The sequence below is a fragment of the Larimichthys crocea genome, chromosome XXII (assembly GCF_000972845.2).
Source record: "Larimichthys crocea isolate SSNF chromosome XXII, L_crocea_2.0, whole genome shotgun sequence".
Classification (NCBI taxonomy): Eukaryota; Metazoa; Chordata; class Actinopteri; family Sciaenidae; genus Larimichthys; species Larimichthys crocea.
The window spans coordinates 18451469-18474125 of NC_040032.1; the positions used below are offsets into that span (position 1 = coordinate 18451469).

A 22657-nucleotide genomic window follows, 5' to 3' on the forward strand; every position below is an offset into this window, starting at 1 on the left:
TCCAGAGGGTTTCCACACAGTGACACACAGTGACACTTTATTATTTTTTCAAACTTTTGATACTCTAGATATCTTTTATGCAACGTATACAAACATTACATTACAAGTATCTTTATTTCATTTAAAGTAAATGATCTGAGTAAATGATATCACCGGGTACTGATACTGTAAATGACAATGATGGTTTTCATCTAAGGGTTAGGACCAAGTCATGATTAACAGGAGAGGAATCAGAAAAATCAAAATTTTTATGCTAAATGTTGTCTCTTTGTTCAGACCTTTCTACAATTAAAAGCTCATTTCTAGCTAATTAGTGACTTTAGCCTCTGTCTTTTTGGTCAAACTAATCATAAACAGTGATGAGAGGTCAGATGTTGTTTTGCTTAGTAGGACTCTAGGCCAAAAAAGAGAACCACTGACAGGTGTTTATTCTTATTCTTGTTATATTTTAGGAATACAATAAACGAAATCCGCGAAGTAATCAGCTTTATTTTTTACAATTATTATACATGTTTTAAGGCTGTAAAACCCCTAACCACACACTTTTATACACTTTTCTCAGACAGGCATTAACAACTTCTCACATTTCTCTCTTATTTAAACAATCAAAGTTCAAACTTTCGCAGATTTAACAAAAATAAGTACAATACTGTATTAGTAAATGAAACCAAAGATCAAAACCTGTTTTCAAGGCCAAACATTTTTAACAAATTAAATTTGAATGATCAGTCTACGAGGTTTGACACATAAGAAATTGTCACCAGTAACTCACACGTATTTCACAGTTCCTCTGACTGCAAACATGCAGCACTTCAGAGTAACACTGCTAGCGATTGAACATTTATGTAAATCTGGCTAGCCGAACGCATTTTGTACAGTCCCTTAGCCAATCAGGGCGCAGAACACAATGCGCGTTCATACTGTTACAGTACGCTGTAAAAAAAAGCATGCAAAATTACACACAAAAAAAATCCGCGAAACAGCGAGTCCGCGAGAGGTGAACTGCGATATAGTGAGGGACGACTGTATTCCTCAACTTTCTCATACATTTCTCAATATTGTTTTTTTCCTCCAGATTATAACAGACTCGGTGGGATAGAGGGATTCCTCATTCATTTATTCATACTGAATTACTGCAGATTACACTATGAAGCCCAACATTTCTGGACATCCCTGTAGGAAGCACTTGAATTTAAGAATCCACTGACCCTTAAACGTGTTTAAAGCCCCTAGATCCAGTGCGCTCACCATCCCAACCATCATCATATCAGAGTTTATAAATAGTAATTAGGACAATAAATGATAAAAGAGTGATGCTCCAGTCATTTATTTAGAAGTTGTAGGGACAGACTCTTGCAAATTAATTAAAAACTGTAAACACGCTCAGTTTCAGTTCCTGCAGCAGACATAATTGCATTCAACACTTTCTGCTCCATTAAACCCATTTCAGTTTCTATCACCTGGAATACATCAACACTTTCAGTTTGTACACCCATCAACTTTTCATCAAACCTTCTTTGTGTACTTCTTTTTTTTGCATCTTTTTTGTTTCTCACACATTCATTCCCTTGTTACTTCCTCCACTTCTTTGCTTTACCTCTTCCTATTTCCTTCCATACGTTCAGAAATATTTTACTCTTTAATAAGAGAGCCTCTGAATAATCATCCTATTCTGACACACACACACACACACACACACACACACACACACACACGCACGCACGCACGCACACACACACACACACACACACACACACACACACACCAATGTATTCATTTTAAGTGTGTGTGTAGTACTAAAATCTGACCTCTAAACTGTACTCTTCTCGGGGCTCAGAGTTATAACACATTTCATTCACATTAAAACTTACAACCACATCATATTTCAAAAACGACTTCAGTGAAATGCACGGTCTGCTCAAGAAAAACTGATATGGCTTTAGAGAAACTGACATCAAAATCAAGCACATTCAAAAAAAGAAGAAAACCTTGTTCAATGTCACGTTCAATAATCCCAATGTTGAGAATCCTGTTGTTGTGGTCTGTCCTTGTTGTCACCTTGTGAGTCACTGAGGAAACCTGTCTGTCTCCCAGGCAGCCCATTTGCTTCTCGAACAGTCTCCCCCAATTTAGGTATAAATGTCAGTCTGGCTGGCAGACCCTCAGTTTGGTACCCAGTGCTTCAGCCTACAGTCTGTCAGGTCTAATGTCAGCCTACCACCATGGCGCTCCTGTTAACACACTGCCATCTGCTGGTAGGAGAGGGAGAGACAGCCAATTGCCTCTCTGAATCTCTTTCCAGTTCTCATTCCAGTTTTTGCAGGCACACTATTTACTGTTCCCGATATTTATTATTTTTACGTATCTGAGGAATTTCGGCATGCTACTCCTCCCGCAGTTTTGGTCACCCATACACAAAAAAAGGTATCAAAACATGTGTCCCTCACAGCCCCATGTACTCTACTCTAAACCCCAGGATCTAGGTCCCAGTTTTGAACATTCACAACTGAAACTTGGCACGGAAATGGTCGACAAGATGGGGATGCTCATGGTCATTTTGGCCTTTTGATACGATCTACAGTTTGGCATTTGTGGCCACTAGTTCAAGGGGGTTCATTTTGAGATGTTCTGTCTCTCTCAGGGGTCAGCAGGAGAGAGAGTGTGCGTGCGCACCTGCGCCTAATTGCTCTGGCCTGGCCCTGGTTGCTTGGAAACCTCAAGCCTGCCTTTAACTAACTTTATTGAAGTCTCTGTGCTACTGCAGTGTCAATAATAATGTATGGGCACGACAGGGCCACAGTCAGGCACACTCAAAAATTCTTTCGAAATTTTCTAGTTCTCTCTATTGGCCAGTACATATTGCTCCACATATATTGCTGAGGAAGTCCAGTTAAAGCACACAAAGCTGGAGGTCAACACATCTTTTCTTGCCAACTGGAAGGAGGAGAGACTCTCATTTGGCCACTTCTTCCACCGTGACACAGAATCAACCTAGGGTCCAAGCTGAGTTCTTCTTGGAGGCTACACTTCAGAGCACATGGTTTGTGGTGGTTACACACTTCTGGCGATTTCATTATCTCAGAAGAGTCGGACATGTTTCTTCATTTCGTTCTTCTTCCACTGAGCAAGATGATCAAAGGCAGACATGGACATGCCAAAGACTCTGAAGAACTCTTCTGGTGAGAGGTGACGCTGGAAGGAGACACAGCAATTTAGATTTACCGTCAAGGTTAATTACTTGTCTGGACGCTTGCTCCAAACTGTTTTATGTAAGAATCTCAAGAATCTGTCTCAGAAATGTAACAAATAAATAACTGCATGGCTCTGTGCATACACAATTATTACTCATCCCATCAGGATGAATTACATTAACTTTGCTGATCTCTTAACTTGTTATTTTACCATTATCAGGTCATAATTTCAGTTTGTCCAATACTTTTTAGAAGCAAATACATGCACAAACTGATGACATTCCCATCAGCCTCACTGAATTTTGTGTTTAGTGCTAATTAGCATGCTTGAGGTTTTTAGCATGCTAAAAAATTTTTTTTTAAATGAAACATTGTAAACATGCATGTAGACAGCATGTTAGAGTTGTCACCGTGAGTGTGTTCACATGAGTACATAAGTTTTGTTTGTTCTATGTTTGGATGCATCGATAGGGCAGACTGTTTGAACCACGGCCCACCAATGGACAGATGCCCCTTATATGTTTTTCCCCTAGCATTGGGTCCATCATTCTGTCAAACTCTGGTAATCCAGAGCAAAATATCTTGTATGGTATACTGGCCAGACTGTCATGTTTAATTCTCTTCACTACTGGCTTGTCTTTGAATGGTTACAACACCAGTATGTGTTTCACTGGGACCATTACTTCTGTATTGTGAAATGCAATGAACATCGTAACCACCACAACCTCTGTAGAACACAAAGTGCGACATTAGGCTGTAGTTTTGTTCTTTTCTGTCTGGACTGTCATTTCACTCTGGACTGTTTGTCATTTGTAAAGGAGTCCTGTTGCAGCTTACCTCCAGTCTGGCTCGGTCCACATCACTTGGGAGACACTGCTGACCTCTGACTGACACAATTAGGGCTTCATATGGGTAGATCTAACACACACACACACACACACACACACACACACACACACACACACACACACACACACACACACACACACACACACACAAAAGCACAAAGGTGTTGTTTCAATATTACATTTACTGGCATTCCCATAAGCACCAAAGGCTGCAGACACAGCACCCTGAGGCATTTATGATCATCTCTGGGGACTTTAATCATGTAACTTTGGACTCTTCTTTGGCTGTTTTTCACCAGGTTGTAGACTGTCCTACCAGAAACAACAGGGCAATTGATCTCAGATTACAGAGACTGGAACATCAAATTGGCATCAAAGGAACCGCCCTAAGTTGGTTTAAGTCACATTTCTTAGATCGATCTCAGTTTGTTCACGTCAATGATGAATCCTCCATGCATACCAAAGTTTGTCACGGAGTCCCACAAGGTTCTGTACTTGGACCACTTCTATTTAGTTTATATATGCTTCCTCTAAGGAACATTATTAGGAATCACTCTATCAATTTTCATTGTTATGCTGACGACACCCAATTATATTTATCGATCAAGCCTGATGAAACCAATCAGTTAACTAAACTCCAAGCATGCCTTAAAGATATAAAAAGTTGGATGACCTACAATTTTTTGATGTTAAATTCAGACAAAACTGAAGTTCTTGTAATTGGACCCAAACACCTCAGAAACTCTCTTTCTAGAGACTTAGTTACTTTAGATGGGATCACCCTGGCCTCCAGCTCCACTGTAAAGAATCTTGGAGTTGTTTTTGATCAGGATTTTTCCTTTAACGTCCACATAAAACAAATTTCGAGGACTGCATTCTTCCACTTACGTAACATCGCTAAAATCAGACGCATTGTCTTTCAAGCGGATTCAGAAAAACTAGTCCACGCATTTGTTACTTCAAGGCTGGACTATTGTAACTCTTTGTTATCAGGCTGCTCCAATAAGTCTCTTAGGACTTTGCAGTTAATTCAGAATGCTGCTGCACGTGTTCTGACAGGAACCAAGATCAGAGATCACATCTCTCCCATTCTGGCTTCCTTGCATTGGCTACCTATTAAATCTAGAATAGAATTTAAAATTCTTCTCCTTACTTACAAAGCTCTTCATGGTCAGGCACCATCATATCTAAAAGAGCTCATAGTACCTTACTACCCCTCTAGAACACTGCGCTCTCAGAACGCTGGGTTCCTTGTGGTTCCTATAGTCTCCAAAAGTAGATTGGGAGCCAGAGCTTTCAGCTATCAGGCTCCTCTTCTGTGGAACAAACTACCTTTCTGGGTTCAGGAGGCAGACAACACTTTTAGGAGTAGACTTAAAACTTTCCTTTTTGATAGAGCTTATAGTTAGGCCTGGCTCAGGTCATCCCTTAGTTATGCTGCCATAGGATTAGACTGCCGGGGGACTTATTCCTAGCCAGGCACGGTATTGGTTGAAGATGCATTCACATCTCCCTTACCGAAAACCCTCTCTCCCTCTCTCTCTCGCTTACCATCTGTAAACATACATGTCTCATCAATGCATGTTACTAACCAAACTTCCCCGGAGTTTCTGTGCTCTGTCGTCCAGCAGGTTCTCGTGGATCGTGGCTGCTGCTGTGATCCAGCACGATGTCCACTACATATATTATTACTGTCATTATTACTACCATATCTGCTACTGTGGTTATTTTATCATTCATTGTGATTCATTGTCATTTTGTCAGTCATTGTAATTGTACAATATGTTTGTGTTGATTTGTCCTGTACACGTGACATCCATTGCACGTCTGTCCGTCCTGGGAGAGGGATTCCTCCTCTGTGGCTCTTCCTGAGGTTTCTTCCACCTTTTTTCCCTGTTAAAGGGTTTTTGTGGGCAAGTTTTTCCTCACTTGAACCGAGGGTCTAAGGACAGAGGGTGTCACTCCCTGTACAGATTGTAAAGCCCTCAGAGGCAAATGTACTTTGTGACTTTGGGCTATACAAATAAAATTGATTTGATTTGATTTGATTTGATTTGATCTCCTGTATGCTAATGCGAGGGATGCATACAGAGTGACTCCCCTTCTCTCACTTGGGAAGTCTGATTACAACCTGGTTCACCTACAGCCACTGTACACCCCCACTGGTCCAAAAACAGACAGTTACAACTCGCACCATCAGAAAGTGGTCCCCTGAAATGGAAAGTGCCCTCAGAGACTGTTACAACACCACAGCCTGGTATGTGCTGATCAATCATTAACGGGATGATACACTGTCTGACGGAATACCCGAACTTCTGTGCAGGCATGGTCTCCCCTGCCAAGACTGTTCGCTGTTACACTAATAACAAGCCATGGGTAACGCGGGAAGTCAAGGCTGTCCTCAACAAGAAGAAGGCTGCCTTCAGGAGCAGGGGCGGGGAGGCCATGAAGGCAGCCAGATGTGGGTGTGGAGGATGCCATCCTCTACATGCTACACAGAGTCCACTTCCATCTGGATAAGGGAAGCGGCACTGTTAGGATTCTCTCTTGGACTTCTCCAGTGCCTTTAATACCATCCAGCTCCTATGCTCCAGGACAAGCTGAGGTGGAGGCCGTTTACTACCACAAATACCTCGGGCTGTGGCTGGATAATAAACTGGACTGGACAACACACACCAGCCACCTGAATGTGAAGACACAAAGTAGGTTGTACTTCCTAAGGAGACTGCTGTCTTTCAATATCTGCAGCAAACTGCTGTGGATGTGTTACCAGTCTGTGGTTGCCAGCGTCCTCTTTTACACTGTGTTGTGCTGGGGGGGCAGCACATCTAAGAAGGACGCTTCCAGACTGGATAAACTGATCAGGCGGGCTGGCTCTGTTGTCGGCGTGACGCTGGACTCACTGGTGACGGTGGCAGAAAGGAGGACACTAAACAAACTGCTGGACATTATTGACAATGCCAGCCACCCCCTGCACACCGTCACCAGCAACCAGAGAAGCCTGTTTAGGGGAAGGCTGCTCCTTCCCAAGTGTAGGACAAACAGACTCAAGAACCCCTTTGTCCCTCAGGCTCTACAACTCCTCACTTGGGAGGAGAGGGAAATAGAGTAAAGAGGACAGAAGGGAAGGAGTGGTAGTTACTCACTGTGCAATAATAATCTGGACACACTTTCTTTGTGCAATAACCTCATCAATCGTTTAAGTGCAATATTTTAATTAACGGCTAATTTAAGCCAGTCTTACTACATAACTGTTAATCTATTCACTGTACAATGACACATGCCACACACAGTCCTCTATATTTATCTATATTCATCCTCCATTCAGTTCTCTACATTTATTTTATCTGATCCTATTTTACTTGAATTTTACTATATATATTTAGTTAGAGTTTACTGCTTACTGTTAAGAGTTTATTGTTTACTGTTTACTTTATATATTTAGCTAAGAGTCTATTATTTATCTTATATTATTGTATTTTTTTCATACCTCCTTTTCCTTATTTTGTATACAAGTGTCTGTATGCTGCTGGAAATTCAGTTTACCCCAAAGGGATCAATGAAGTGTAGTCTAAGTCTAAGTCTAAGTCTAAGTCTAAGTCTAAAATGCAAGGAGCTGAATTGGAATGGGAAAGACTAAGCACAGTTCCTTAAACACAGAAGCTGGACATGTAACTGCATTCAGAAGATCCTTTGTCATGGTTATGTCATGATTCACTAAGGAAATACATTTGCTTTATTTTGTTTAATACATGACTTAAATGCACCTTTCAAAAAAATGGGAGAAATTGATTGGATTTGAATTTTGAAGCACTGTAATTTATTTTATTTTTATCTGTCACCCTCTATTGGTCAAAAACAATGACAGAGGGTAAAATAAAGCAGAATACTGATTCAGTCTCTCTGTTCAGTTGTTGAAATAAACCATGTAGGAGAAATAAGAGTAATGAAACATCTGAGAGATATACTGTATATGTAAATCAAATCAAATCAAATCAATTTTATTTGTATAGCCCAAAGTCTCAAAATACATTTGCCTCAGAGGGCTTTACAATCTGTACAGGGAGTGACACCCTCTGTCCTTAGACCCTCGGTTTGAGTGAGGAAAAACTTGCCCACAAAAACCTTTAACAGGGAAAAAAGGTGGAAGAAACCTCAGGAAGAGCCACAGAGGAGGGATCCCTCTCCCAGGACGGACAGACGTGCAATGGATGTCACGTGTACAGAACAAATCAACACAAACATATTGTACAATTACAATGACTGACAAAATGACAATGAATCACAATGAATGATAAAAATGATTACAGTAACAGATATGGTAGTAGTAATGACAGTAATAATATATGTAGTGGACGTCATGCAGGATCACAGCAGCAGCCACGATCCACGAGAACCTGCTGGACGACAGAGCACAGAAACTCTGGGGAAGTTTGGTTAGTAACATGCATTAATGAGACATGTATGTCCACAGATGGAGAGAGAGAGAGAGAGGGAGAGAGAGAGAGAGAGAGAGAGAGAGAAAGAAAGAAAGAAAGAAAGAAAGAAAGAAAGAAAGAAAGAAAGAAAGAAGGAGAGAGTAAAAGTGAAAGAGAGGGTTTTTGGTAAGGGAGATGTGACTGCATCTTCAACCAATACCGTGCCTGGCTAGGCATAACCCTGGGGGGGTGGGGGAGTCCCCCGGCAGTCTAATCCTATGGCAGCATAACTAAGGGATGACCTGAGCCAGCCCTAACTATAGGCTTTATCAAAAAGGAAAGTCTTAAGTCTATTCTTAAAAGTGTTGACCGTGTCTGCCTCCTGAACCCAGAATGGTAGTTTGTTCCACAGAAGAGGAGCCTGATAGCTGAAAGCTCTGACTCCCAATCTACTTTTGGAGACTATAGGAACCACAAGGAAACCGGCGTCCTGAGAGTGCAGTGTTCTAGAGGGGTGTAAGGTACTATGAGCTCTTTTAGATATGATGGTGCCTGACCATGAAGAGCTTTGTAAGTAAGGAGAAGAATTTTAAATTCTATTCTAGATTTAATAGGTAGCCAATGACAGGAAGCCAAAATTGGAGAGATGTGATCTCTGATCTTGGTTCCTGTCAGAACACGTGCAGCAGCATTCTGAATTAACTGCAAAGTCCTAGAGGACTTATTAGAGCAGCCTGATAACAAAGAGTTACAATAGTCCAGCCTTGAAGTAACAAATGCGTGGACTAGTTTTTCTGATCCGCTTGGAAGACAATGCGTCTGATTTTAGCGATGTTCGTAAGTGGAAGAATGCAGTCCTCGAAATTTGTTATGTGGACGTTAAAGGACAAATCCTGATCAAAAACAACTCCAAGATTCTTTACAGTGGAGCTGGAGGCCAGGGTGATCCATCTAAGTAAATAAGTCTCTAGAAAGATGTTCTGAGTGTTTGGTCCAATTACAAGAACTTCAGTTTTGTCTGAATTTAACATCAGAAAATTGTAGGTCATCCAACTTTTTATATCCTTAAGGCATGCTTGGAGTTTAGTTAACTGATTGGTTTCATCAGGCTTGATCGATAAATATAATTGGGTGTTGATAGAGTGATTCCTAATAATGTTCCCTAAAGGAAGCATATATAAACTAAATAGAAGTGGTCCTAGTACAGAACCTTGTGGGACTCCATGACACAACTTTGGTATGCATGGAGGATTCATCATTGACGTGAACAAACTGAGATCGATCTAAGAAATACGACTTAAACCAGCTTAGGGCGGTTCCTTTGATGCCAATTTGATGTTCCAGTCTCTGTAAAAGAATTTGATGGTCAATGGTGTCAAATGCAGCACTAAGATCTAACAGGACAAGTACAGAGATGAGACCTTTGTCTGATGCCATTAGGAGGTCATTTGTAACTTTGACTAATGCGGTCTCTGTGCTATGATGCACTCTAAATCCTGACTGGAAATCCTCAAATAGACTATTGTTATGGAGAAAGTCACACAGCTGATTAGCTACAGCTTTCTCAAGTATCTTAGACAGAAAGGGAAGGTTTGATATCGGTCTGTAGTTGGCTAAGACCTCTGGGTCTAGAGTGGGCTTTTTAAGAAGAGGTTTAATTATAGCTACCTTAAAGGACTGTGGTACATATCCCGATAATAAAGACAGATCAATCGTATCCAATAAAAAATTAACTAACTAGAGGTAAAACATCATTGAGCAGCCTGGTTGGGATGGGGTCTAAGAGACAGGTTGACGGCTTAGCTGCAGAAATGATTAAAGTTATGTGATGAAGGTCGATGGGAGAAAAGCAGTCTAAAAATATATCAGGTTTTACAGCTGTTTCCAAACTTGCTGTATCACAATGCAGATCAATGCCTGTTGAGGGCAAGAGGTGATGGATTTTGTCTCTATGTGTAACAATTCATCACTCAATTAGTTTCCCATAAAAGCAGGTGAATGTCCTGTAAATATAGTCACATTTTCACAGACAGGCTGCTGCTTCTCATCTGTTAGACACACCTTTGTTTTCTGTGTGTGTTTTACTCCGCTTTCAATAAAATCAGCTTCACAAAATTTCACTGAGCCAAGTCTGTGTTACTGAATGAGATGGATTCAGTGTTCAATGTGAACTTTAAACAGACACATCATCTTTATTTATAATCCATTCATCCAGACCTTTCACTCTAGGCTCAGTTCACTCACGTTGGCAAGAGAGTCTTACCTTGTATTCTGAAAGAAAAGGAGAAGGGATATACAGCATAAGTTAAGTTAATTGCCACATCGGCTACCACCTCTATTCTATCATTATATCCACTGAATAACACTGGAGAACAGGCATCAGGAGGTGAGGTAAATCAGGAGAAAATGAAGAAGAACTGGGGAAGAACTGGCCGTACAATCGGCTTACCTCTGATCTGCCAATTAACGGCATTACTGCTGTCATAATGGAACTGATCTGCACACCCAGGCTGCAGAACAACAGCACACAACAAGCATGGACTGAGAAGATGTATTTCATCATTAGTAGGTAGATATCTTAAAATACTGTCTGATCAGCGTCTGTTTAATAATTTATCACATTGACTAGTATAACAATATCTATTAGTTACTCTCAACTCAGGAAGTAAACAGATACAAATGAGTTTCAGTGGTTCAGTGGCAAATTAAGGACTTTGCCGTAGCTTACTTAGTGAATGATCATGCCTGTCTTATTTTCTGTCTCAAATTATGATTGCTTACCCTGTTTAGTCCATTTCTGCCGTAGCCTGGCAACGAGGCCGATTTGGCAATGAATGAGTCTGGAAGAACAAATATAAACACATAATCATAAGCAAACACATAGATTATGCTAACTAATTTAGCAATATAAACACACTACTATGGCTGTGTCTGTGAATAGGAGCAGCAGTGGTGGAGGAAGTACACACATCTATTACTCAAGTAAAAGTACCAGTACAACCAATACAAATACCATTAAAAAATACTACTTCAGTAAAATCACAGTGGTATTATGATCAAAATGTACTAAATTCAGGTCTGTTACAATGATTACATTATCAACTTTCTGCTGACATCCATATTGTCTTTTCCATAAGAATGTCATCAATATTTTACACAATGCTACAATAAAAAACAGGGTTTCCCCTAATATTATAAGACATTTTTTCACATCACCTAAGCTGAATGATCAGAGAAAGACTATGCTGAGACACATTTTAGTCCATGCATTTGTTACTTCAAGGCTGGACTATTGTAACTCTTTGTTATCAGGCTGCTCCAATAAGTCTCTTAGGACTTTGCAGTTAATTCAGAATGCTGCTGCACGTGTTCTGACAGGAACCAAGATCAGAGATCACATCTCTCCCATTCTGGCTTCCTTGCATTGGCTGCCTATTAAATCTAGAATAGAATTTAAAATTCTTCTCCTTACTTACAAAGCTCTTCATGGTCAGGCACCATCATATCTAAAAGAGCTCATAATACCTTACTACCCCTCTAGAACACTGCACTCTCAGGATGCTGGGTTTCTTGTGGTTCCTATAGTCTCCAAAAGTAGATTGGGAGCCAGAGCTTTCAGCTATCAGGCTCCTCTTCTGTGGAACAAACTACCATTCTGGGTTCAGGAGGCAGACACGGTCAACACTTTTAAGAATAGACCTAAGACTTTCCTTTTTGATAGAGCTTATAGTTAGGCCTGGCTCAGGTCATCCCTTAGTTATGCTGCTATAGGACTAGACATTCATTGTCATTCTTTGTCATTTTATCAGTCATTGTAATTCATTGTCATTTTATCATTCATTGTAATTGATTGTCATTTTATCAGTCATTGTAATTGTACAATATGTTTGTGTTGATTTGTCCTGTACACGTGACATCCATTGCACGTCTGTCCGTCCTGGGAGAGGGATCCCTCCTCTGTGGCTCTTCCTGAGGTTTCTTCCACATTTTTTCCCTGTTAAAGGTTTTTTGTGGGCAAGTTTTTCCTCACTCGAACCGAGGGTCTAAGGACAGAGGGTGTCACTCCCTGTACAGATTGTAAAGCCCTCTGAGGCAAAATTTGTTTTGTGAATTTGGGCTATACAAATAAAATTTGATTTGATTTGATTTAATTTAATTTAAACTTCTTCCCTGGAGTTTCTGTGCTCTCTCTCCATTACAGTTTATAGGTAGTTAATGTTATAAAAATTAGTTTTATACTGTGTTTCAAATTATATGATGTGTACGCGAGTTCCTACTTCTCACAAGTTCTGTTTTCACTTGTCTAAATATGATTTTGTTGCTAAAGCTGGCAGGGTAAGGTAAAGTTCAGGTTAATTTATAAATAGAAGAAGTCCAGAACAGAACGAGGGTCAGGGACAGGTCAAAGAGGCTACATTTAAATTGGGGAAATGCTAACTATTAGAGGAAATTAAGAAGACTTATGATGCCATCTGTATCTATGGGGAGGTGTCCGAGACAGCCCATTAGAGAGTGTATAAGAACCAACTGTTAGAGCTCCACAGGGAGCCTTTTTCTCTGTAACCCCTTTTGTGTGTTGCACTGTTAAACGCTCCTTCTTGTACAAGAATAAATTCAACTTAACTTTGTTACTTCGAATCCAGTCTTCCTTATTGAAGGGTCTTATGAAAATTCAGCAACAGCAAAACAGTTAATGTTTTGCTGCTGCTGTGCATCTGTCTCTCCCTCTGTCTCTTATCACCTTAAGCCTAGCCTGACTTTTAACCGATTTCTTTTTTAGTAGGTGAGATGTGCAATTTCAACATGTAGTTAGCACATATACACCCTAAATACAAACAGAATGCAAAACAAAGTGTACACATTCACATGGAGGGATGTGATATTGTTGTTGCTTCTCCATACCAACACACAATAACACAAATATATTTCCGATACTGGTTATTCCTTGAACCAAAGTGAACCACCAGCACCTGCAGCCATCTTCATTTGTGGTCTGCACTGCTACAGCTGAAACAGCAGAGGCCAGCAGAGTCACACTGATCCTCTTCTGTCTTTCCTACTTCTGTTTTCATTTTCCTGTTTACTTCATCTTTGTTTCCTGTTTCTTGGACGGTTGCATTCATCCTTCCTTCTCTCCCTGTCCCTGTCTCTCTCTCCTCTTTCAGTCTTTCTCTTGTTTACTCAGGTTGTAAAGGGAATTAAATTACTCAGCCGTGTCAAAGAGCCAGGACAAAACACCATGACGCAGTAGAATACAAGCCAGTGTAAAGCAGAGCGACTGTACAATGTGTGAGACGCTGAACTATAATGAGTTTGTCATCTACAACTCTCAACTCTATTTCGATGCCAAGTTGGGATATTATTGGGATTAAAGCCATGCAAGAGCAATAAAAGAGATGGTGAGAACATGAGAAGAAAACACAGTGGATATATTTTACAAATACAGCTCCATGGCAGGCATTCTGAGGCCAATGTGATCTCATAAAACACACCTATCTTTACAATCCAAGTCTAAAAGTAGTGTGTGAAACAGATGGCTGAGGGGTTCAGGTCAGTGATCCTGGATCAGTGCTACTGCTAAAGAAAAGCTGATAAATACAGACCTAAGCTTCAGTGCCTTTCAACTTCTCACCTGTATCTCAAAAGAACGGAGGGGTGTGTGTGTGTGTGTGTGTGTGTGTGTGTGTGTGTGTGTGCAAGTTGATAACAATCTCCCAGTTAAAGCTGTGTCGCTGTCACAGCAGAATGCACAGGATGAAGAGGATCAGAGGGAGGACGGACCGCTGTCCTGCTGTCCCCTTAAGATGACCTCAGAGATGAAAACACACTGATAACCACTTACTGCTGTCTGCACTGTAGATGGACCTGGGAGCTGCAAGGGGAGAGGAGGGGAGAGATGGAGGGAGACAGGGAGAAGGAAAAACACACAAGATGTTAATTTAACCAGCTTTACACCTTGAAAACACAAAAGCCCAAAGACTCTGCAGTCCTAATGAATTACAATTCAAGAACTTGACATGGTCACAAGACATTTTTTGTGTGTGCAAATCAATACACGCATATTAGTGTCTATGTGATTCTGTAAACATGCACAGCATTTGAGACTGTGTTAAATTGAGTTATTCATATGTCATGTAGTAAAAGTTTGAGAATAAACATCAAACTGAGTGATTTTCAGTGGAAGGGAAATAAAAAAGGCCAGCTGTTGTGGGACATCATAACACATGAGCTGTGTGAAGATATGCCCCTGTTATGACCCAGGGTCATTATTTAGTGTTATGTGTTATTTTTGTTATTGTTCCTCCCTGCCTAGGGGTGGTGCTACCACCTTAGGTTCTCTCCCTCTCTCCAGGTGCTGCCTGCCAATTGGTTAATGGACTGGTGGATCAGCTATAAATGGCCGCCGCTGGATTCATTCGGTCTCTCTTGTCTTGACCTCACTCCCAACTGCACCAGGCCGTGTTGTGTTGTGTTGTGTTGTGTTGTGTTGTGTTGTGTTGTGTTGTGTTGTGTTGTGTTGTGTTGTGTTGTGTTGTGTTGTGTTGTGTTCTACTGGTCTGCCTTAGCAGACTTTAGTTTAGCAGTCCAGGTAGTAGTAGGGGTGAGTAGCTCTTTTGGTTTGTCTCCTTTTCTCCTGTTTATTTTATAGGGAGGCAGGTTAGAACCCTGTATTTTGTTTTCTTGTTTTGGTTAGGTAAGTTAGTTTTGGGTCAGATTGTTTTGATTGTTGTTTTGGGCCATGCTCACCCTGAAACTTTAAACTACCACTTTGAAAATAATAACAATAATAATTGAATAAATGATCTTTGGTTGGACTGCAGCTCTGTGGCCTTGGTCATTCTTGGGAGTGGGGAAAGAGGGGAGCGTCCTTTTCTTATGTTTGGTTCCCCTAGGCCGGACGTAACACCCCTGACAGTGTCAACATGCAGACAAATCACATCATATAAAATATGACGCAGCATGGGCACACTCATGTTAACAATGTATACGTTTATGACATCCGCCTGCTGCATTTTGTAATTTTAATGGACTGTGCTGTAGCTTGAAATTGTGTTATAATACATAAGACAGAACAGATCTTTACTTTTTTAATGTTTTATTTTTGTATCTAATTTTTTTTTCTAGAAAAGATCCTGGCAGATCCTTAATAAGCCAATTAATCACCGTAGCAACACTAGCCCAGACAGACTCCAGAAATCCCTGACGGTTAAAGGATTTCAAGTAAACCTCATCTGCTGTATGTGTAGACGATGAGCTAACTTAGAGTTATGTTGATGTTAAAGAGATAGTTTGTTCCCTTTAGTCCCGTATTGCCTTACGTGGTGGTTACTTATAGTAACGTCATCTATGGCTAAAGAGTCTTGTTAACTTTAATCATTTCTGCAGCTAAGCCGTCATCCTGTCTCTTAGACTCCATCCCAACCAGGTTGCTCAAGGAAGTTTTACCTGTAGTTAATAATTCGTTATTGGATATGATTAATCTGTCTTTACTATCGGGATATGTACCACAGTCCTTTAAGGTAGCTGTAATTAAACCTCTTCTTAAAAAGCCCACTCTAGACCCAGAGGTCTTAGCCAACTACAGACCGATATCAAACCTTCCCTTTCTGTCTAAGATACTTGAGAAAGCTGTAGCTAATCAGCTGTGTGACTTTCGCCATAACAATAGTCTATTTGAGGATTTTCAGTCAGGATTTAGAGTGCATCATAGCACAGAGACCGCATTAGTCAAAGTTACAAATGACCTCCTACTGGCATCAGACAAAGGACTCATCTCTGTACTTGTCCTGTTGGATCTTAGTGCTGCATTTGACACCATTGACCATCAAATTCTTTTACAGAGACTGGAACATCGAATTGGCATCAAAGGAACCGCCCTAAGCTGGTTTAAATCGTACTTTTTAGATCGATCTCAGTTTGTTCACGTCAATGATGAATCCTCCATGCAGACCAAAGTTTGTCATGGAGTCCCACAAGGTTCTGTACTTGGACCACTTCTATTCAGTTTTATATATGCTTCCTTTAGGGAACATCATTAGGAATCATCTATCAATTTTCATTGTTATGCTGACGACACCCAATTATATTTATCGATCAAGCCTGATGCAACCAATCAGTTACTAAACTCCAAACATGCCTTAAGGATATAAAAAGTTGGATGACCTACAATTTTTTTATGTTAAATTCAGACAAAACTGAAGTTCTTGTAATTGGACCCAAACACCTCAGAAACCTCTTTCTAGAGACTAGTTACTTTAGATGGGATCACCTGGCCTCGCTCCACTGTAAAGAATCTTGGAGTTGTTTTTGATCAGGATTTGTCCTTTAACGTCCACATAAACAAATTTCGAGGACTGCATTCTTCCACTTACGTAACATCGCTAAAATCAGACGCATTGTCTCTCAGGCGGATGCAGAAAAACAGTCCACGCATTTGTACTTCAAGGCTGGACTATTGTAACTCTTTGTTATCAGGCTGCTCCAATAAGTCTCTTAGAACTTTGCAGTTAATCAGAATGCTGCTGCACGTGTTCTGACAGGAACCAAGATCAGAGATCACATCTCTCCCATTTGGCTTCCTTGCATTGGCTACCTATTAAATCTAGAATAGAATTTAAAATTCTTCTCCTTACTACAAAGCTCTTCATGGTCAGGCACCATCTTATCTAAAAGAGCTCATAATACCTTATTACCCTCTAGAACACTGCGCTCTCAGGACGCTGGGTTCCTGTGGTTCCATAGTTTCCAAAAGTAGATTGGGAGCCAGAGCTTTCAGCTATCAGGCTCCTCTTCTGTGGAACAAACTACCTTTCTGGGTTCGGGAGGCAGACACGGTCAACACCTTTAAGAATAGACTTAAGACTTTCCTTTTTGATAAAGCTTATAGTTAGGGCTGGCCTCAGGTCACCTTAGTATGCTGCCATAGGATTACACTGCCGGGGGACCCCACCGAGGTTATGCCTAGCCAGGCGCGGTATGGTTGAAGAGCACACATCTCCTTATTACCGAAAACTCTCTCTCTCTCTCCTCTCTCTAGCTCTCTCTTCTCTCTCTCTCCTCTCTCTCTCTCTCTCTCTCTCTCTCTCTCTCTCTCTCTCTCTCTCTTCTAGATATATATATATACTATATATATATCCAGCCGCTCTATATATCTCTCTCTATATTTCTCTATATCTCACTCTCTCTCTATATATATATCTATATCTCTATATCTCTCCATATCTCTCCATATCTCTCCATCTGTGGACATGTCTCATTAATGCATGTTACTAACCAAACTTCCCCGGAGTTTCTGTGCTCTGTCGTCCAGCAGGTTCTCGTGGATCGTGGCTGCTGCTGTGATCCTGCATGACGCCCACTACATATATATTACTGTCATTATTACTACCATATCTGTTACTGTAATCATTTTTATCATTCATTATAATTCATTGTCATTTTATCAGTCATTGTACATTATGTTTGTGTTGATTTGTCCTGTACACGTGACATCCATTGCACGTCTGTCCGTCCTGGGAGAGGGATCCCTCCTCTGTGGCTCTTCCTGAGGTTTCTTCCACATTTTTCCCTGTTAAAAGGGTTTTTGTGGGCAAGTTTTTCCTCTCTCGAACCGAGGGTCTAAGGACAGAGGGTGTCACTCCCTGTACAGATTGTAAAGCCCTCTGAGGCAAATGTACTTTGTGACTTTGGGCTATACAAATAAAATTGATTTGATTTGATTTTAGAGCAACGTTAAATCTGACTTAGTCATGCTTTCTGGTTCTTTCCCTGATGTCCTCCGGCTGTCCAGCCTCAACACTCTGATTTACAGAGTTTCTTGATGGACAGTGAAGTAAACTGGTGACAACTGTAGCTGCTGTTAGCTCAGTTTGTTTGTTAGTCAGACTGCCTGGACTGTGAGCTCAGAGCACCAGCCTGTATCACAGTCTTTTTGGACCACCTGGAAGGTTTTCAGGCCTGGAGTGTGAGGGAATGCTAATGTGGAGCAAAGCCAGTGTTGTGCCAGAACCGGAGCTGTTTAAACAGGCAATGTACCCGGGCTCAGCAACCTCTATGGACATAATGACAGAGAGGAGAATGATGAGGACATTGATGGGGGAAGGTAAGAAGAGAAAAGGAGAGAGTGAGCGAGCAAGAAGCCGCCGGACAAGAGTAAATGTGGGACTGACTTTTAGTGGTTGGTGAGAGCTTGGTGAAATAAAAGGCTGAAAGACAGACGCCGAGCTGGGCTGACTGCTGTTGGACTACTCAGTAATATTAGCTGACTCACTAGTTTTTGATCATAAGTAATGTAATGTAGTATTACATTTGTTTTTGTTGTGGTATACTGTTCAGAATATAAAGTATAAATTTGCATGCGTTTGTTTTAGTCACATTTTAGTCTGTGATCAACATCCTTTTTGTAGTAGATGAGCCTTAACAAGTGTGAATCAACAAGTGTGCAGACTTGTAATGACTGAAACTCTTTAATAAACTTTATTGCAGATCTGCCGCTGATGTGCATTCACATTCATATTTGATATTTGAGCCGACCTTGTTTGGTTTTGTTTTTTTCATTTAATGAAAAATATTTGTGCACGTTGTCCGTTACAAGAGGGACACAGGACACTTATTTTCCACAGGTTACAGCGCACGCACGTGCCAATTAGTGTTCCGACCTGTGCGTCAAGTAAAGAGGCTGCAAGGATGTTCTGGCTGCTGTCACGTTACTTATCAGCTACTTTTCAATAAATGTTGTGAAATCTGTGGAATTGTTGTATTTTGACAGGAAACATGAGGTCTAAAAGATATATTTAAAAATATATATATATTTTAAAATTGGCCCGCGGGCCGCTAATTGCCAACCCCTGCTCTACTGTATTCAACTTTGAAGCACTCAGGTGTCTTTTTTAAAGAAAAGATTGTTGATACTTTGTCTTTGGCTCAAGATCCAGACTTCTGATATACAACAGTAATCAGTACAAATACACTTTACCACAGTAATTAAACTACATGTTGGTTTCATGTTGTACACTATGTTTATTGAGAGATTTATGGAGCTCGTGTTACCTCACCACTAACTGCTGAGAGTTTGTTTTCAGTAACATTTTATAGATCCAACTCCAGTCTTTGTGTTCTGACCTGACCCCACTTATCGACGAAGTGAGTCCTATCATTTTTATCAAATTACTCCATCATTATTGGCAATAGTAACATGTCTATCAGGTATAATACCATGTTGACAATCTTTTTACCAACATTTACTAATGATCACAAATACACAGTACAACCAAGGTTGAGGGAGTCATTCGTTCTGCAAGCATTTGGTCTGGAATCCAAGTATTGGACAAATTGAAATTTTGATATGATCAGCAAATATGTTACAATTTATCCAGAGGGGCACATAAATGTGTGCACCATTCAATCAAGCCGATGGGTGTTGAGCTATTTTAGTCTAAACAAAAATGGTGGACTGACTGACCTACAATAGTAAAGGTAAATGAAGTAAATTATTGAGTGAGAGTTCATGTTAAATGGTGGACAGCCCAGCCTCTTCTGAAGACTAGATCTGGCCTGGCCAACCCGCAGCTCCCGAGCCTCATGCGGCTCTTTAGGAGCTTTCACATGACATGCGTCAAATATGCTTGGCTGGCGTTGCCATTCATTCCCCCTACGGCTAGATGGCACGCTGACCAGGTAAGCCTGTTTGAGTGACATCAAACATGCGACAAGAGAATCTTTGGCGTGACATCATTTGTGTTGTAAACAATTTCCGTCATGTTAGCTCTCAAAATGGCAGGGGAAAAAGCACAGCCAAACGAAAATATGAACACAGGACGTTTTTGACAGAGTGGGAGAGTTTATATTTTTTTGTTGAACGTAATGGCAAGCCGATCTGCCTTATATGTCACGCAGCATTAGCGCATTTCAAATCTTCAGCGTCACTTTAGCTCACTCCATCCTAACATCGAACAGGAATTTCCAAATTTCACAAGTTGGTCGCTTTGAAAAGTCACGCAGAAAAGCAGATGCAGTTTTTCCAAAAATTTACGAAACACTCGCAGACCGTAACACTTGCATCATATCAACTGGCTTGTAACATAGCATGGGCTAAAAAGCCATACAACGAAGGGGACTTCATTAAAAAATGCCTCATTGACACCGTTGAAATCTTGTCTCCTGAAGACGACAAACTAAAACGGACAACTGTCCCGCCACAGTGTTGAACGCAGAATATCGGATATTAATACGGCTGTTGAATCACAGTTGCACTCTGACCTTCAAGCATGTGAGTATTTTAGTGTGGCATTGGATGAGAGTTGTGACATACAAGACAAGCCTCAGTTGGCAATATTTGCACGGTCTGTGTCAAATGAATGTATGATCAAAGAAGAACTCCTTGATATTGTGCCATTAAAAGACAGAACCCGTGGCATAGATGTGAAAGAAACAATGATGGCTGCATTTGCAAAAGCAAATCTGCCCATACCTGTCAATGTTTGGGTCAACGTACGTCTGCGAGTCTGTGTTTTCTACCCTGAAACATGTGAAATCAAAGCATCGATCTGCTCTGACTGACACTCATTTGAAAGAATTGCTTCGAGTGGCAACAACAGAATACAAGCCAGATTTGAAGAGGATTGTTCAAGATAAGGAATGCCAGAAGTCTCACTAAGCAGCATAGTAAGAGAAAAATGTTATTGAAAATTATTCTATTTTTGTTTGTGGACTTGCTTGAACTGAGAGTTTGTGTGTGTGAGACAGTGCACACAATGTTAACTGTTGAAAATAACTGATATTATCATGTTGGTATGGTTATTTTCAATAAATCTGGCTGAGCAGAGGTCTGTGTGTGCGTGCGTGTGTGTGCATACATGATTAAGGAATGGGATGAAGTTCATGTGTGCCCATGTGTATAATGTGGCTCTTTGCAGTAACACAGAAAAAAAAGTGGCTCTTAGTCTCTGACTAGTTGGCCACCCCTGGACTAGATGAACACTCACCTCTGAGTATTTTCTAATCTGTATAATAACAGCAGACACTAAACCCACAGTGATTACTGTGCAGCACTCAACACCCATATTATCCACACCCCTCTGTGTTTGACCTCACTTCCCTCTCCCTCTCCACCACTCTCTGACCCTGATTTACCTCTTGGCCTTGTGTCATACATCTTCTCTGAACAGCTTCAAATTGCTTTAGCTTCTAACTCCCTCTCTTTCATTCTCTTTTAGATTTAATTCACTCTCAGTCTCATTCGCTCTCTCTCTGTCTCTCCTCTTTTTTATTCCCATTTTACCTACACCTAAACACTCTCTCTTTCTCTTTCCCACTCTCTCTATCTTTGTCTCACTGGTACACGTGCTGAATGCAATGAGGAATGGGATCAATGGGAGAGTTAATATAGAAGTGGGAAACTCCCCCCACCACAACTTGCTCGGCATCACAACGAGACACACACAAATTCGTCCTATAAGGAGGAGTATATTCATTTCTTAAACTCTAACCTTCACCACCACGGCCCTAACATCACCATTACCTTAAATGAAATCTGATGCTAATGCAGCCTTGAACCTTAACCACATCCTCAACCCCAATACAGCCATCACTGTAACAACCCTTGTCTGAAGCTTAAAGTGTAGACTTAAACCTGCAGTGTGGAATCTTTGTCTCCCCACCTGGAAATAAGAGTATTTACACAAACACAGTCTAACAGAGTCAGTGCTCAACACGAAACCCAACCTCTTTGTACAGAGCCCGATGGTTGCCACAGAAAGAAAAAATATATACTGTACTGAGAAAACATTTTACTACATTGAGTGCTCATATGGTATTGCATGGCCACAAGACAAAAATCTTTCCCACATTTTTCTCGATTTGCGCGCACAAGATAAATGTATATGCAGAGAGCCAGCACAACAGACCAGCCTTACTCCCCATAGTTAAATGCATAGGTAGACCACCAACAAGATATCCAAGGAAGCAAACAAAAATACTATTAAATACTGCTAAAATACTATTTTGAGATTCAATACAACACAAATAAACCCAAGAATTGGTGCTGCTGTCAGCTCCAGGAAATGGCAAACCTGACTGGATTGTTGGAGGTTCCACAGAGTTATCAGAAAATGGAGCTGGACAATAATCCAATTTTGTACAATGGACAAACCATAAAAAACTGACTTTTGTTTTGTTGCAAAGGAGCTGGCAAGAGATTGAC

The 22657-nt window shown here is 40.7% G+C and overlaps 1 protein-coding gene across 1 annotated transcript in view; it reads right to left on the reverse strand.

Moving 5' to 3' along the window:
* Positions 1–978: 978 nt before the first annotated feature.
* Positions 979–22657, reverse strand: part of LOC104933052 (actin-binding LIM protein 3) — a 48758-nt gene continuing 27079 nt past the window's right edge. Inside the window, exons 17-22 of the mRNA XM_027273756.1 lie at positions 14300–14329; positions 11239–11297; positions 10907–10967; positions 10721–10728; positions 4029–4109; positions 979–3192 (exon numbers count right to left, since the gene is read on the reverse strand). Of these exons, the coding sequence (XP_027129557.1) occupies positions 3079–3192; positions 4029–4109; positions 10721–10728; positions 10907–10967; positions 11239–11297; positions 14300–14329 (353 nt within the window). The 3' untranslated portion in view covers positions 979–3078. The remainder of the gene's footprint in view (positions 3193–4028; positions 4110–10720; positions 10729–10906; positions 10968–11238; positions 11298–14299; positions 14330–22657) is intronic.